Genomic DNA, 15807 nt, shown 5'->3' with positions numbered 1-15807 from the left:
GACTAAGTCAGGTCCTGTATCTCTCCCCCCAGACTAAGTCAGGTCCTGTATCTCCCCCCCAGACTAAGTCAGGTCCTGTATCTCTCCCTCCCAGACTAAGTCAGGTCCTGTATCTCTCTCCCTCCCAGACTAAGTCAGGTCCTGTATCTCTCCCCCCCCAGACTAAGTCAGGTCCTGTATCTCTCACCTCCCCAGACTAAGTCAGGTCCTGTATCTCTCCCCCCAGACTAAATCAGGTCCTGTATCTCTCCCTCCCAGACTAAGTCAGGTCCTGTATCTCTCACCCTCCCAGACTAAGTCAGGTCCTGTATCTCTCCCCCCCAGACCAAGTCAGGTCCTGTATCTCTCTCCCCCAGACTAAATCAGGTCCTGTATCTCTCCCCACCCAGACTAAATCAGGTCCTGTATCTCTCCCCCCCAGACTAAGTCAGGTCCTGTATCTCTCTCCCCCAGACTAAATCAGGTCCTGTATCTCTCCCCCCAGACTAAGTCAGGTCCTGTATCTCTCTCCCAGACTAAGTCAGGTCCTGTATCTCTCCCCTCCCAGACTAAGTCAGGTCCTGTATCTCTCCCCCCAGACTAAGTCAGGTCCTGTATCTCTCCCCCCACCCAGACTAAGTCAGGTCCTGTATCTCTCCCCCACAGACTAAGGCAGGTCCTGTATCTCTCCCTCCCAGACTAAGGCAGGTCCTGTATCTCTCCCCACCCAGACTAAGGCAGGTCCTGTATCTCTCCCTCCCAGACTAAGTCAGGTCCTGTATCTCTCCCTCCCAGACTAAGTCAGGTCCTGTATCTCTCCCCCCCAGACTAAGTCAGGTCCTGTATCTCTCCCTCCCAGACTAAGTCAGGTCCTGTATCTGTCCCCCCACAGACTAAGTCAGGTCCTGTATCTCTCCCCCCCAGACTAAGTCAGGTCCTGTATCTCTCTCCCCAGACTAAGTCAGGTCCTGTATCTCTCCCTCCCAGACTAAGGCAGGTCCTGTATCTCTCCCCTCCCAGACTAAGTCAGGTCCTGTATCTCTCTCCCCCACAGACTAAGTCAGGTCCTGTATCTCTCCCCCAGACTAAGTCAGGTCCTGTATCTCTCCCTCCCAGACTAAGTCAGGTCCTGTATCTGTCCCCCAGACTAAGTCAGGTCCTGTATCTCTCCCCCCAGACTAAGTCAGGTCCTGTATCTGTCCCCCAGACTAAGTCAGGTCCTGTATCTCTCCCCCAGACTAAGTCAGGTCCTGTATCTCTCTCCCCAGACTAAGTCAGGTCCCGTATCTCTCACCCTCCCAGACTAAGTCAGGTCCTGTATCTCTCCCTCCCAGACTAAGTCAGTTCCTGTATCTCTCTCCCCACCCAGACTAAGTCAGGTCCTGTATCTCTCCCTCCCAGACTAAGGCAGGTCCTGTATCTCTCCCCCCCAGACTAAGTCAGGTCCTGTATCTCTCTCCCCAGACTAAGTCAGGTCCCGTATCTCTCACCCTCCCAGACTAAGTCAGGTCCTGTATCTCTCCCTCCCAGACTAAGTCAGTTCCTGTATCTCTCTCCCCACCCAGACTAAGTCAGGTCCTGTATCTCTCTCCCCACCCAGACTAAGGCAGGTCCTGTATCTCTCCCTCCCAGACTAAGGCAGGTCCTGTATCTCTCCCCACCCAGACTAAGGCAGGTCCTGTATCTCTCCCTCCCAGACTAAGTCAGGTCCTGTATCTCTCCCCCCAGACTAAGTCAGGTCCTGTATCTCTCCCTCCCAGACTAAGTCAGGTCCTGTATCTCTCCCTCCCAGACTAAGTCAGGTCCTGTATCTCTCCCCCCAGACTAAGTCAGGTCCTGTATCTCTCCCTCCCAGACTAAGTCAGGTCCTGTATCTCTCCCCACAGACTAAGTCAGGTCCTGTATCTCCCCCCACAGACTAAGTCAGGTCCTGTATCTCTCTCCCCCACAGACTAGGTCAGGTGTATCTCTCCCCACCCAGACTAAGGCAGGTCCTGTATCTCTCCCTCCCAGACTAAGTCAGGTCCTGTATCTCTCCCCCCAGACTAAGTCAGGTCCTGTATCTCTCCCTCCCAGACTAAGTCAGGTCCTGTATCTCTCCCTCCCAGACTAAGTCAGGTCCTGTATCTCTCCCCCTCCCAGACTAAGTCAGGTCCTGTATCTCTCCCCCCCAGACTAAGTCAGGTCCTGTATCTCTCCCCCCAGACTAAGTCAGGTCCTGTATCTCTCCCCACCCAGACTAAGTCAGGTCCTGTATCTCTCCCTCCCAGACTAAGTCAGGTCCTGTATCTCTCCCCTCCCAGACTAAGTCAGGTCCTGTATCTCTCCCTCCCAGACTAAGTCAGGTCCTGTATCTCTCCCTCCCAGACTAAGTCAGGTCCTGTATCTCTCCCTCCCAGACTAAGTCAGGTCCTGTATCTCTCCCCCCCCAGACTAAATCAGGTCCTGTATCTCTCCCCCAGACTAAGTCAGGTCCTGTATCTCTCCCCCCAGACTAAATCAGGTCCTGTATCTCTCCCCACCCAGACTAAATCAGGTCCTGTATCTCTCCCCTCCCAGACTAAGTCAGGTCCTGTATCTCTCCCCACCCAGACTAAGTCAGGTCCTGTATCTCTCCCCCCCCCAGACTAAGTCAGGTCCTGTATCTCTCCCCTCCCAGACTAAGTCAGGTCCTGTATCTCTCCCCTCCCAGACTAAATCAGGTCCTGTATCTCTCCCCCCCAGACTAAATCAGGTCCTGTATCTCTCCCTCCCCAGACTAAGTCAGGTCCTGTATCTCTCCCTCCCCAGACTAAATCAGGTCCTGTATCTCTCCCCACCCAGACTAAATCAGGTCCTGTATCTCTCCCTCCCCAGACTAAGTCAGGTCCTGTATCTCTCCCTCCCAGACTAAGTCAGGTCCTGTATCTCTCCCTCCCAGACTAAGTCAGGTCCTGTATCTCTCCCTCCCAGACTAAGTCAGGTCCTGTATCTCTCCCCCAGACTAAGTCAGGTCCTGTATCTCTCCCCACCCAGACTAAGTCAGGTCCTGTATCTCTCCCTCCCCAGACTAAGTCAGGTCCTGTATCTCTCCCTCCCCAGACTAAATCAGGTCCTGTATCTCTCCCCACCCAGACTAAGTCAGGTCCTGTATCTCTCCCTCCCCAGACTAAGTCAGGTCCTGTATCTCTCCCTCCCAGACTAAGTCAGGTCCTGTATCTCTCCTCCCAGACTAAGTCAGGTCCTGTATCTCTCCCTCCCAGACTAAGTCAGGTCCTGTATCTCTCCCCCCCAGACTAAGTCAGGTCCTGTATCTCTCCCCCAGACTAAGTCAGGTCCTGTATCTCTCCCCCAGACTAAGTCAGGTCCTGTATCTCTCCCCCTCCCAGACTAAGTCAGGTCCTGTATCTCTCTCCCTCCCAGACTAAGTCAGGTCCTGTATCTCTCCCTCCCAGACTAAGTCAGGTCCTGTATCTCTCCCTCCCAGACTAAGTCAGGTCCTGTATCTCTCTCCCCCCAGACTAAGTCAGGTCCTGTATCTCTCCCCCCCAGACTAAGTCAGGTCCTGTATCTCTCCCCCAGACTAAGTCAGGTCCTGTATCCTCCCCCAGACTAAGTCAGGTCCTGTATCTCTCCCTCCCAGACTAAGTCAGGTCCTGTATCTCTCTCCCTCCCAGACTAAGTCAGGTCCTGTATCTCTCACCCTCCCAGACTAAGTCAGGTCCTGTATCTCTCACCCTCCCAGACTAAGTCAGGTCCTGTATCTCTCCCCCCAGACTAAGTCAGGTCCTGTATCTCTCCCTCCCAGACTAAGTCAGGTCCTGTATCTCTCCCTCCCAGACTAAGTCAGGTCCTGTATCTCTCCCCACCCAGACTAAGTCAGGTCCTGTATCTCTCCCCCCCCAGACTAAGTCAGGTCCTGTATCTCTCCCCCCCCAGACTAAGTCAGGTCCTGTATCTCTCCCTCCCAGACTAAGTCAGGTCCTGTATCTGTCCCCCCACAGACTAAGTCAGGTCCTGTATCTCTCCCCCCCAGACTAAGTCAGGTCCTGTATCTCTCTCCCCAGACTAAGTCAGGTCCCGTATCTCTCACCCTCCCAGACTAAGTCAGGTCCTGTATCTCTCCCTCCCAGACTAAGTCAGTTCCTGTATCTCTCTCCCCACCCAGACTAAGTCAGGTCCTGTATCTCTCCCCCCCCAGACTAAGTCAGGTCCTGTATCTCTCTCCCTCCCAGACTAAGTCAGGTCCTGTATCTCTCCCTCCCAGACTAAGTCAGGTCCTGTATCTCTCTCCCTCCCAGACTAAGTCAGGTCCTGTATCTCTCCCCCCAGACTAAGTCAGGTCCTGTATCTCTCCCCCCAGACTAAGTCAGGTCCTGTATCTCTCTCCCCAGACTAAGTCAGGTCCCGTATCTCTCCCCTCCCAGACTAAGTCAGGTCCTGTATCTCTCCCTCCCAGACTAAGGCAGGTCCTGTATCTCTCCCCCAGACTAAGTCAGGTCCTGTATCTCTCCCCCCAGACTAAGTCAGGTCCTGTATCTCTCCCCTCCCAGACTAAGGCAGGTCCTGTATCTCTCCCCCCCAGACTAAGTCAGGTCCTGTATCTCTCCCCCCCAGACTAAGTCAGGTCCTGTATCTCTCTCCCCCAGACTAAGTCAGGTCCTGTATCTCTCCCCCCCCAGACTAAGTCAGGTCCTGTATCTCTCCCCCCAGACTAAGTCAGGTCCTGTATCTCTCCCTCCCAGACTAAGTCAGGTCCTGTATCTCTCTCCTCCCAGACCAAGTCAGGTCCTGTATCTCTCTCCCCCACAGACCAAGTCAGGTCCTGTATCTCTCCCCCCAGACTAAGTCAGGTCCTGTATCTCTCCCTCCCAGACTAAGTCAGGTCCTGTATCTCTCCCCCAGACTAAGTCAGGTCCTGTATCTCTCCCTCCCAGACTAAGTCAGGTCCTGTATCTCTCCCTCCCAGACTAAGTCAGGTCCTGTATCTCTCTCCCCCCAGACTAAGTCAGGTCCTGTATCTCTCCCCCCAGACTAAGTCAGGTCCTGTATCCCCTATCCCCAGACTAAGTCAGGTCCTGTATCTCTCCCTCCCAGACTAAGTCAGGTCACTATCTCTCTCCCTCCCAGACTAAGTCAGGTCCTGTATCTCTCCCCCCCAGACTAAGTCAGGTCCTGTATCTCTCCCCCAGACTAAGTCAGGTCCTGTATCTCTCCCTCCCAGACTAAGTCAGGTCCTGTATCTCTCCCCTCCCAGACTAAGTCAGGTCCTGTATCTCTCTCCCCCACAGACCAAGTCAGGTCCTGTATCTCTCCCCCCCAGACTAAGTCGGTCCTGTATCTCTCCCTCCCAGACTAAGTCAGATCTGTCCCCACAGACTAAGTCAGGTCCTGTATCTCTCCCCCCCAGACTAAGTCAGGTCCTGTATCTCTCTCTCCCCCAGACTAAGTCAGGTCCCTCTCTCTCCCTCCCAGACTAAGGCAGGTCCTGTATCTCTCCCTCCCAGACTAAGGCAGGTCCTGTATCTCTCTCCCCTCCCAGACTAAGTCAGGTCCTGTATCTCTCTCCCCCAGACTAAGTCAGGTCCTGTATCTCTCCCTCCCAGACTAAGGCAGGTCCTGTATCTCTCTCCCTCCCAGACTAAGTCAGGTCCTGTATCTCTCCCCTCCCAGACTAAGTCAGGTCCTGTATCTCTCCCCCTCCCAGACTAAGTCCCTGTATCTCTCTCCCCACCCAGACTAAGTCAGGTCCTGTATCTCTCCCCCCAGACTAAGTCAGGTCCTGTATCTCTCCCTCCCAGACTAAGTCAGGTCCTGTATCTCTCCCTCCCAGACTAAGGCAGGTCCTGTACTCTCCCAGTAGAAGTCAGAGTCCTGTATCTCTCTCCCCACAGACTAACCCCTGCTGTTATAACTGTTCTCTCAGGGGCCATTTTGGATTTGTGAGTCTCTCCCAGACTCTGTCAGGTCCTGTATCTCTCCCTCCCCAGACAGTGCACTACTCTCTCCAGGGCCTCTCTCTCAAAAGTAGTCCTATGTCTCTCCCCATAGGGAAGCCATTTCCTGTATCTCTCTCCCAGACTAAGTCTGTCCTGTATCTCTCCCTCAGTCACTCCTGTAGGGCCTCTGGTCAAAAGTAGTGCATCTCTCCTAGACTAATAGGGGGCCATTTGGTAGAAGGAGAGGACAACCTGACCATCTCTCTACAATACTGTCTCTCACTGGCCTGGATATTAACTGTGTCTGTCCCCTATCCCGTGACAGTGTGTGTGTGGTGTGTGTGTGTGTGTGTGTGTGTGTGTGTGTGTGTGTGTGTGTGTGTGTGTGTGTGTGTGTGTGTGTGTGTGTGTGTGTGTGTGTGTGTGTGTGTGTGTGTCTCTGTGTGTGTGTCTCTGTCTCTCTCTGTGTCTGTCTGTGTGTGTGTGTGTGTGTGTGTGTGTGTGTGTCTCTGTGTGTGTGTGTGTGTGTGTCTCTGTGTGTGTGTGTGTGTGTGTGTGTGTGTGGTTGTCTCTGTGTGTGTGTGTCTCTGTGTGTGTGTGTGTCTGTGTGTGTGTGTGTGTAGGACTGCTCAGTGAGGAGGATGTTTGGGTGTTTCCCTCCCAACTCTCCCTTCATCAACCAATATGACTCTCGCCTCTCCATCCGCAGCCGAGATTACCGAGCTCAGCTCAGAGTTCAAGGTACACACACACACACACACACACACACACACACACACACACACACACACACACACACACACACACACACACACACACACACACACACACACACTCATTACACACACACACATTAAACACACAACACACACACACACACTCACTCACACAGACACCTCACACACACACAGACACACTCATTAGCACAGACACCTCATTACACAGAACTCATTACACAGACACCTCATTACACACTAAACTCAGATACAGACACCTCATTACACACTAAACTCAGTACAGACACCTCATTACACACTAAACTCAGTACAGACACCTCATTACACACTAAACTCAGTACAGACACCTCATTACACACTAAACTCAGCACAGAAACCTCATTACACACTAAACTCAGCACAGACACCTCATTACACAGACACCTCATTACACACTAAACTCAGCACAGACACCTCATTACACACTAAACTCAGTACAGACACCTCATTACACACTAAACTCAGCACAGACACCTCATTACACAGACACCTCATTACACACTAAACTCAGTACAGACACCTCATTACACACTAAACTCAGCACAGACACCTCATTACACACTAAACTCAGTACAGACACCTCATTACACACTAAACTCAGCACAGACACCTCATTACACAGACACCTCATTACACACTAAACTCAGCACAGACACCTCATTACACAGACACCTCATTACACACTAAACTCAGTACAGACACCTCATTACACAGACACCTCATTACACACTAAACTCAGTACAGACACCTCATTACACAGACACCTCATTACACACTAAACTCAGCACAGACACCTCATTACACAGACACCTCATTACACACTAAACTCAGTACAGACACCTCATTACACACTAAACTCAGTACAGACACCTCATTACACACTAAACTCAGTACAGACACCTCATTACACACTAAACTCAGCACAGACACCTCATTACACAGACACCTCATTACACACTAAACTCAGTACAGACACCTCATTACACACTAAACTCAGTACAGACACCTCATTACACAGACACCTCATTACACACTAAACTCAGCACAGACACCTCATTACACAGACACCTCATTACACACTAAACTCAGCACAGACACCTCATTACACACTAAACTCAGAACAGACACCTCATTACACACTAAACTCAGTACAGACACCTCATTACACACTAAACTCAGAACAGACACCTCATTACACACTAAACTCAGAACAGACAACTCATTACACACTAAACTCAGAACAGACACCTCATTACACACTAAACTCAGAACAGACACCTCATTACACACTAAACTCAGTACAGACACCTCATTACACACTAAACTCAGCACAGACACCTCATTACACAGACACCTCATTACACACTAAACTCAGTACAGACACCTCATTACACACTAAACTCAGAACAGACACCTCATTACACAGACACCTCATTACACACTAAACTCAGTACAGACACCTCATTACACACTAAACTCAGAACAGACACCTCATTACACACTAAACTGACAGAGGGGTAATTGTTGACTAATGTAGTGATGGGAAGATTTACAAGATACAGTGAATTAATCATCACCCCTCCATCTTTCCCTCCGTCTCTCCATCTCTCTCCCCCTACCACTCCATCCATCCATCCATCCCTCTCTCTCTCTCCATCCCTCCCCTCCCCTCTCTCCATCCCCCCCTCTCTCTCCATCCCTCCCCTCTCTCTCTCCATCCCTCCCTCCTCCCTCTCTCTCCCTCTCCCTCTCTCTCTCTCTCTCTCTCCCTCTCCTCTCTCTCTCTCTCTCTCTCTCTCCCTCTCTCTCTCTCCCTCTCTCTCTCCATCCCTCTCTCTCTCTCCATCCCTCTCTCTCTCTCTCCATCCCTCTCTCTCTCTCTCTCTCTCTCTCTCTCTCTCTCCCTCTCTCTCTCTCTCTCTCTCTCTCCCTCTCTCTCTCTCCCTCTCTCTCTCTCTCTCTCTCTCTCTCTCCCTCCTCTCTCTCTCTCTCTCTCCCTCTCCCTCTCTCTCTCTCCATCCCTCTCTCTCTCTCCCTCCCTCTCTCTCTCTCCATCCCTCCCTCTCTCTCTCTCTCCATCCCCCTCTCTCTCTCTCCCTCCCTCTCTCTCTCTCCATCCCTCTCTCTCTCTCCATCCCTCTCTCTCTCCATCCCTCTCTCTCCCTCCATCCCTCTCCATCCCTCTCTCTCTCTCCATCCCTCTCTCTCTCCATCCCTCTCTCTCTCCCATCCCTCTCTCTCTCTCCATCCCTCTCTCTCTCCATCCCTCTCTCTCCCATCCCTCTCTCTCCCTCCATCCCTCTCTCTCTCCATCCCTCTCTCTCTCTCCCATCCCTCCATCCTCTCTCTCTCTCCATCCCTCTCCCTCTCTCTCCATCCCTCTCTCTCTCCTCCATCTCTCTCTCTCCCCTCCATCTCTCTCTCTGTAGAGTTGAAGGATGCAGGCCTGTTTCCGTGTCAGGTCTCACCAGACGGTGACGCCCGAGACGATCCGCCGGGCAAACGCCAGAGAACCGACTCTAACCCGAGCTACAGGCCGTACCAGAACTACCCCCCTAAACCCTACCATAGTGCTACTCCTAGCCACATCAGGTTCAGCGGAGACCAGGAGAAACCCTGGACTCCTAAACGCAAACTAAAGGAGAGCAGGGAGGGGAAGCGCTTCACTCCAGGTACCATCTTCTAGTTGTATTAATGTGGACCGTAATGGGATTTTAGTCTGCTCTGGGATCTGTTAGTCTGCTCTGGGATCTGTTAGTCTGCTCTGGGATCTGTTAGTCTGCTCTGGGATCTGTTAGTCTGCTCTGGGATCTGTTAGTCTGCTCTGGGATCTGTTAGTCTGCTCTGGGATCTGTTAGTCTGCTCTGGGATCTGTTAGTCTGCTCTGGGATCTGTTAGTCTGTTCTGGGATCTGTTAGTCTGCTCTGGGATCTGTTAGTCTGCTCTGGGATCTGTTAGTCTGCTCTGGGATCTGTTAGTCTGCTCTGGGATCTGTTAGTCTGCTCTGGGATCTGTTAGTCTGCTCTGGGATCTGTTAGTCTGCTCTGGGATCTGTTAGTCTGCTCTGGGATCTGTTAGTCTGCTCTAGGATCTGTTAGTCTGCTCTGGGATCTGTTAGTCTGCTCTGGGATCTGTTAGTCTGCTCTGGGATCTGTTAGTCTGCTCTGGGATCTGTTAGTCTGCTCTGGGATCTGTTAGTCTGCTCTGGGATCTGTTAGTCTGCTCTAGGATCTGTTAGTCTGCTCTGGGATCTGTTAGTCTGCTCTGGGATCTGTTAGTCTGCTCTAGGATCTGTTAGTCTGCTCTAGGATCTGTTAGTCTGCTCTAGGATCTGCTCTAGGATCTGTTAGTCTGCTCTGGGATCTGTTAGTCTGCTCTGGGATCTGTTAGTCTGCTCTGGGATCTGTTAGTCTGCTCTGGGATCTGTTAGTCTGCTCTGGGATCTGTTAGTCTGCTCTGGGATCTGTTAGTCTGCTCTGGGATCTGTTAGTCTGCTCTGGGATCTGTTAGTCTGCTCTGGGATCTGTTAGTCTGCTCTGGGATCTGTTAGTCTGCTCTGGGATCTGTTAGTCTGCTCTAGGATCTGTTAGTCTGCTCTGGGATCTGTTAGTCTGCTCTGGGATCTGTTAGTCTGCTCTGGGATCTGTTAGTCTGCTCTGGGATCTGTTAGTCTGCTCTAGGATCTGTTAGTCTGCTCTGGGATCTGTTAGTCTGCTCTGGGATCTGTTAGTCTGCTCTGGGATCTGTTAGTCTGCTCTGGGATCTGTTAGTCTGCTCTAGGATCTGTTAGTCTGCTCTGGGATCTGTTAGTCTGCTCTGGGATCTGCTCTAGGATCTGTTAGTCTGCTCTGGGATCTGTTAGTCTGCTCTGGGATCTGTTAGTCTGCTCTGGGATCTGTTAGTCTGTTGGGATCTGTTAGTCTGCTCTGGGATCTGTTAGTCTGCTCTGGGATCTGTTAGTCTGCTCTGGGATCTGTTAGTCTGCTCTGGGATCTGTTAGTCTGCTCTAGGATCTGTTAGTCTGCTCTGGGATCTGTTAGTCTGCTCTGGGATCTGTTAGTCTGCTCTGGGATCTGTTAGTCTGCTCTGGGATCTGTTCGTCTGCTCTAGGATCTGTTAGTCTGCTCTAGGGTCTGTTAGTCTGCTCTGGGATCTGTTTGTCTGCTCTGGGATCTGTTTGATTTGCTATCGGCTGCTTTAATCAGACCTCTCCTCTCCTCTACCCTCCACCATTCCATTCCTCCCCTCCTCTCCCCCTCTCCTCTCCTCCCCCTCTCCTTCTCTCCTTCCCTCCTTCTCTCCTTTTCTTTCCTCCCCTCCTCTCCCCACCTCTCCCTAACCCACAGCTTCAGCCACGCCCAAATCCAACATGGCTGACAGGAACCAGCCGGGAGTCAGGAAAGGCAGAAGAAGAAAAAACGGAAAACGGCCAAAAACAAAATGGCCGCCGCCGCAGACGAGTCTCTTGACTTCCCCCGAGGACAAGGCCCCTCCACCAAGAGGAAGAAGAAGAAGGGGCCCAAGGGCCCTCCCCCCTCGGCCGGAGCCCCTCCTACCTTCCATCCCAAGGGCCCCGCCTCCCACACCCCCGACCGTCTGTTTGGGGCGGCGACGAAGAGAGCGAGTGAGAAGAAGAAGAAGAAGAAGAGAAGAACGGGAGGGACAGGAAGGCTGCTAAGGAGGAGAAGTTGTTTCCCACGGACGAAAACCTGTTCCTCATCAAACAGAGGAAACCTAGGAGATAAGGGGGGTCCTCATCAAACAGAGGAAACCTAGGAGATAAGGGGGGTCCTCATCAAACAGAGGAAACCTAGGAGATAAGGGGGGTGTTGTTCCTCATCATAGGATACCTAGGAGCTAACATGGAGAGGTGTGGGGGGTAGAGTGCATATGTCATACATTTTGGCAAAGCTTTCATGTACAGTACAAATGTTTGTGTATGCGAGAGTGTGTGTGTGTGTGTGTGTGTGTGTGTGTGTGTTTGCAGGGAGGGTAAATCTTTGAAGGACTCATTCTGTTTTATTAAAGGAGAGGTTTCACCGTTCTACATCCTGTTAATCTATTAAAGGAGAGGTTTCTGTCAATCTATTAAAGGAGAGGTTTCAGAGACCTGTTATCACCGTTCTAGAGACTACATCCTGTCAATCTATTAAAGGAGAGGTTTCTGTCAATTTATTAAAGGAGAGGTTTCAGTCAATCTATTAAAGGAGAGGTTTCAGAGACCAGTTATCACCGTTCTACATCCTGTCAATCTATTAAAGGAGAGGTTTCTGTCAATCTATTAAAAGAGAGGTTTCTGTCAATTTATTAAAGGAGAGGTTTCAGTCAATCTATTAAAGGAGAGGTTTCAGAGACCAGTTATCACCGTTCTACATCCTGTCAATCTATTAAAGGAGAGGTTTCTGTCAATTTATTAAAGGAGAGGTTTCAGTCACTCTATTAAAGGAGAGGTTTCAGAGACCAGTTATCACCGTTCTACATCCTGTCAATCTATTAAAGGAGAGGTTTCTGTCAATTTATTAAAGGAGAGGTTTCAGTCAATCTATTAAAGGAGAGGTTTCAGAGACCAGTTATCACCGTTCTACATCCTGTCAATCTATTAAAGGAGAGGTTTCTGTCAATTTATTAAAGGAGAGGTTTCAGAGACCTGTTATCACCGTTCTACATCCTGTCAATCTATTAAAGGAGAGGTTTCAGAGACCTGTTATCACCGTTCTAGAGACTACATCCTGTCAATCTATTAAAGAAGAGGTTTCCACTATACTGACCCTCCTAGAAGCTACAACATACCACAGCACCCAATATACTGACCCTCCTAGAAGCTACAACATACCACAGCACCCAATATACTGACCATCCTGACCCTCCTAGAAGCTACAACATACCACAGCACCCAATATACTGACCCTCCTAGAAGCTACAACATACCACAGCACCCAATATACTGACCCTCCTAGAAGCTACAACATACCACAGCACCCAATATACTGACCATCCTGACCCTCCTAGAAGCTACAACATACCACATCACCCAATATACTGACCCTCCTAGAAGCTACAACATACCACAGCACCCAATATACTGACCATCCTGACCCTCCTAGAAGCTACAACATACCACAGCACCCACTATACTGACCCTCCTAGAAGCTACAACATACCACAGCACCCAATATACTGACCCTCCTAGAAGCTACAACATACCACAGCACCCAATATACTGACCATCCTGACCCTCCTAGAAGCTACAACATACCACAGCACCCACTATACTGACCCTCCTAGAAGGTACAACATACCACAGTACAAGGCTCTGACAGATGGTTGTGGCAAAAACACAGCCAAGAAACACCCACATCAAACCACACCCCCAAGCCAACTGAACTTTGACCTCTGTCGTGGTCGCCAGCATTTCTTGGGAAGCGTGACCAAAAAACGGGTTTCCACTAGTTACCACAGCCGCAGAGTAGGGAATTGGATTTATTGAAATTCATGAAAACTTTGCTTTTTGCTCTTAATTTAAGGTTAGGCATAAGGTCAGTAGTGTGGTTAAGTTTAAAAATATAACAGACAGACATAAAAACAGGAATTAATTATGACAGAATATAGAGAATGAGATTAATGACACTTAATTCAGAAAATAATTCGTTATAATATTGGACCTTAGACAAGCGTTTGTTATTATTTAGCAATTTCAGAGACTCGATTAAAAAAAACATAAAGTCTATTATTTAAAAAAAAAACACTTTAAAAAGCAGAGAGGTTGACGTTACTTTTTCTCTCCATACGTCAGGAAAAAAACGTGTGACGAAAGCGGAAGTGCAAGCCCCGTCCAGTCCATTGACCAATTAGAGTTCGTTTTAATCAACCGCCTCCGTCTCTCGTTTTTGTCCGTTTACACTGAACACGGAAGTGAACCTGGGAACTCACATTTATTTTTTTAAATCGAGATCTTTTTTATTATTAATGTGTAAGAACAACTCAACAGTCATAAAAATATAAGTTTTGGTGCTGAAAAGGAACAATATGGAGAATGTTTTATCCTCGACTGGTGACAGTAAATTGGACCAAGCCATTAATCAGTGGCTGCAGTTTGACAAGGTAAGTTGTCAAGTTATAAACAATTATAGCTCGTTTACTTCAAAACAACTCAAACGTTTCTTAACTTCCTGTTTTTTTGGGGGCCCAAGTTCCTAACTAACTTTAATTGTTATAATACACAGCTAAAAATAATAATAATTCGAGTGGATACAGTAGACCAAACGTTATCATGTCCACTAAAACATGATGCAACTCACTACTGTAGGTCTCTCTGGAAAACACCGTCTGCTAAACGACTCATGTGTATTTCAACAATGTTTTGGGATTTCTCTTGTCAGCTAGCTAATTAAACAGTTAACCATGGTTTCTCTAGCTATGTACATCACCCCCCTTTTCCAACTTCAGATACATTGATTGACACTCAAGTTATTTATTTATTTATTTATGAAACAATAGCCAGCCAACGTCAGTAGTTTGAAGACAAAGTAGGACATTTCCAGGGAGGACCAGCTAGGTGACCATGATTTAAAGACGGGTGTTTACAACGTTCAAGAACAAGGATGTATCAACTCGTGTCAGCTACATTGTATTTTACGACATGTTTTGCGTAGATGGCCTCTTAATGTCTCATTAGCCATGTACTATTTGGCTACATACAGTGAGTAGTATAGCTGGAGCAACTGGCCCCCAATTACGAGGAGCTTCTGTAGCTAGCTGGGCATTGTACTCAACGTGCATCCGGGCATTCGTGTGTTATAAAGGGAAACGGGACGCCACCAATCAGGCAGAAATGGGAGAAGAAGTGCATGTGTTTTCTATTATCCTCTTAACATAACGTCACCTCCTAGTAAGTCTAAAGGCATGTGGCTGGGGATGAGATGGGGGTGGACAGTGGTGTGTGACATTACTATCATGCTTTTGCCTCACATGGCTTCACTTCCCCTCTACCCCTCCCTCACCCCTCTCTCTTCTTCCCCTCCCTCACCCCTCTTCCCATCCCTCTCCCCTCTTCCCCTCCCTCACCCTTCTCCCCTCTTCCCCTCCCTCATCCCTCTTCCCCTCCCTCATCCCTCTTCCCCTCCCTCATCCCTCTTCCCCTCCCTCATCCCTCTCCCCTCTCTCTTCTTCCCCTCCCTCATCCCTCTTCCTCTCCCCTCACCCCTCTCCCTTCTTCCCCTCCCTCCCTCTTCAAAGAGGGGGCTATGGAGGATCTGCAGAGATTATTCTGTACATGTACACACACACTCCAGGGATTGACATTAATGTCTGAAAAGCACTCGCTTATTGATGAAATCAGGAGTCTTATACAAAAATAATTTGATTGCCTGAAAAATGTAAAATAGCGGTTTTCTCCGTCACACAGGGGAGGAATCAGAAACACCAGATTATTGGGATTTTATGCGTTTTGGTTGTTATCAGTAAAAAATATTAAAAATCCCAATGGGCCAAACTCAACTGGTGTGACACCGGGCAATAGGGCAACCCTTAACTGCCCTCTCCCTCAACTTTCAAAGAGGGGGCTCTAGAGATGATCCTGTACCCCTCCTCTCCCCTCCTGTAGAACCCCCAGACAGTGGCGTTGGTGCGGGGCCTGGTGAAGGAGGGGGCGGTTGGGGAGCTGCGGAGGTGTTTTGGCTCTAGGATGGAGTTTGGGACGGCTGGCCTCAGAGCTGCCATGGGACCAGGGATCTCCTGTATGAACGACCTCACCATCATACAGACCACACAGGTATGACCTACGACCTCACCATCATACAGACCACAGGAATGACCTACGGACCACCATCATACAGACTACACAGGTATGACCTACGACCTCACCATCATACAGACCACACAGGTATGACCTACGACCTCACCATCATACAGACCACACAGGTATGACCTACGACCTCACCATCATACAGACCACACAGGTATGACCTACGACCTCACCATCATACAGACCACCTACGACCTCACCATCATACAGACCACAGGTATGACCTACGACCTCACCATCATACAGACCACACAGGTATGACCTACGACCTCACCATCATACAGACCACACAGGTATGACCTACGACCTCACCATCATACAGACCACACAG

At 49.6% G+C, this 15807-nt stretch overlaps 1 protein-coding gene and 1 long non-coding RNA gene across 4 annotated transcripts; both read left to right on the top strand.

The window, feature by feature from the left end:
* Nucleotides 1-684: 684 nt before the first annotated feature.
* Nucleotides 685-4373, top strand: LOC127921572 (uncharacterized). Of its 3 annotated transcripts, XR_008109010.1 has the most exons (6): nucleotides 685-944; nucleotides 1258-1686; nucleotides 2293-2388; nucleotides 2846-2941; nucleotides 3358-3455; nucleotides 4236-4373. It is a non-coding gene; the product is annotated as an uncharacterized LOC127921572 (long non-coding RNA). The 3 variants fall into 3 exon arrangements; XR_008109008.1 differs by lacking the exons at nucleotides 2293-2388; nucleotides 2846-2941; nucleotides 3358-3455; nucleotides 4236-4373 and adding an exon at nucleotides 3973-4150 and having other exon boundaries at nucleotides 1258-1621; XR_008109009.1 differs by lacking the exons at nucleotides 2293-2388; nucleotides 2846-2941; nucleotides 3358-3455; nucleotides 4236-4373 and adding an exon at nucleotides 3973-4150 and having other exon boundaries at nucleotides 780-816; nucleotides 1227-1621.
* Nucleotides 4374-5857: 1484 nt separating this feature from the next.
* Nucleotides 5858-11437, top strand: LOC127921571 (proline-rich proteoglycan 2-like). The gene is made up of 4 exons (XM_052505170.1): nucleotides 5858-5900; nucleotides 6521-6638; nucleotides 9103-9345; nucleotides 11020-11437. Exons 2-4 carry the CDS (start codon nucleotides 6539-6541, stop codon nucleotides 11349-11351), a joined length of 675 nt encoding a protein of 224 aa, XP_052361130.1. The 5' UTR covers nucleotides 5858-5900; nucleotides 6521-6538; the 3' UTR covers nucleotides 11352-11437.
* The last annotated feature ends 4370 nt before the right edge of the window (nucleotides 11438-15807 follow it).

This window comes from Oncorhynchus keta, unplaced genomic scaffold (genome assembly GCF_023373465.1).
Source record: "Oncorhynchus keta strain PuntledgeMale-10-30-2019 unplaced genomic scaffold, Oket_V2 Un_contig_22573_pilon_pilon, whole genome shotgun sequence".
In the NCBI taxonomy this organism is placed as follows: domain Eukaryota; kingdom Metazoa; phylum Chordata; class Actinopteri; order Salmoniformes; family Salmonidae; genus Oncorhynchus; species Oncorhynchus keta.
This window is presented reverse-complemented; position numbering and strand designations above follow the sequence as displayed.

Excerpts from the sequence above, each read along its gene's own strand:
- LOC127921571 (XM_052505170.1), top strand. The coding sequence starts at position 6,539 with ATGTTTGGGTGTTTCCCTCCCAACTCTCCCTTCATCAACCAATATGAC. Across the intron at positions 6,639-9,102 it reads AGCTCAGCTCAGAGTTCAAG|AGTTGAAGGATGCAGGCCTG; the intron begins GTACACACACAC and ends CTCTCTCTGTAG. Across the intron at positions 9,346-11,019 it reads GGGGAAGCGCTTCACTCCAG|CTTCAGCCACGCCCAAATCC; the intron begins GTACCATCTTCT and ends CCTAACCCACAG.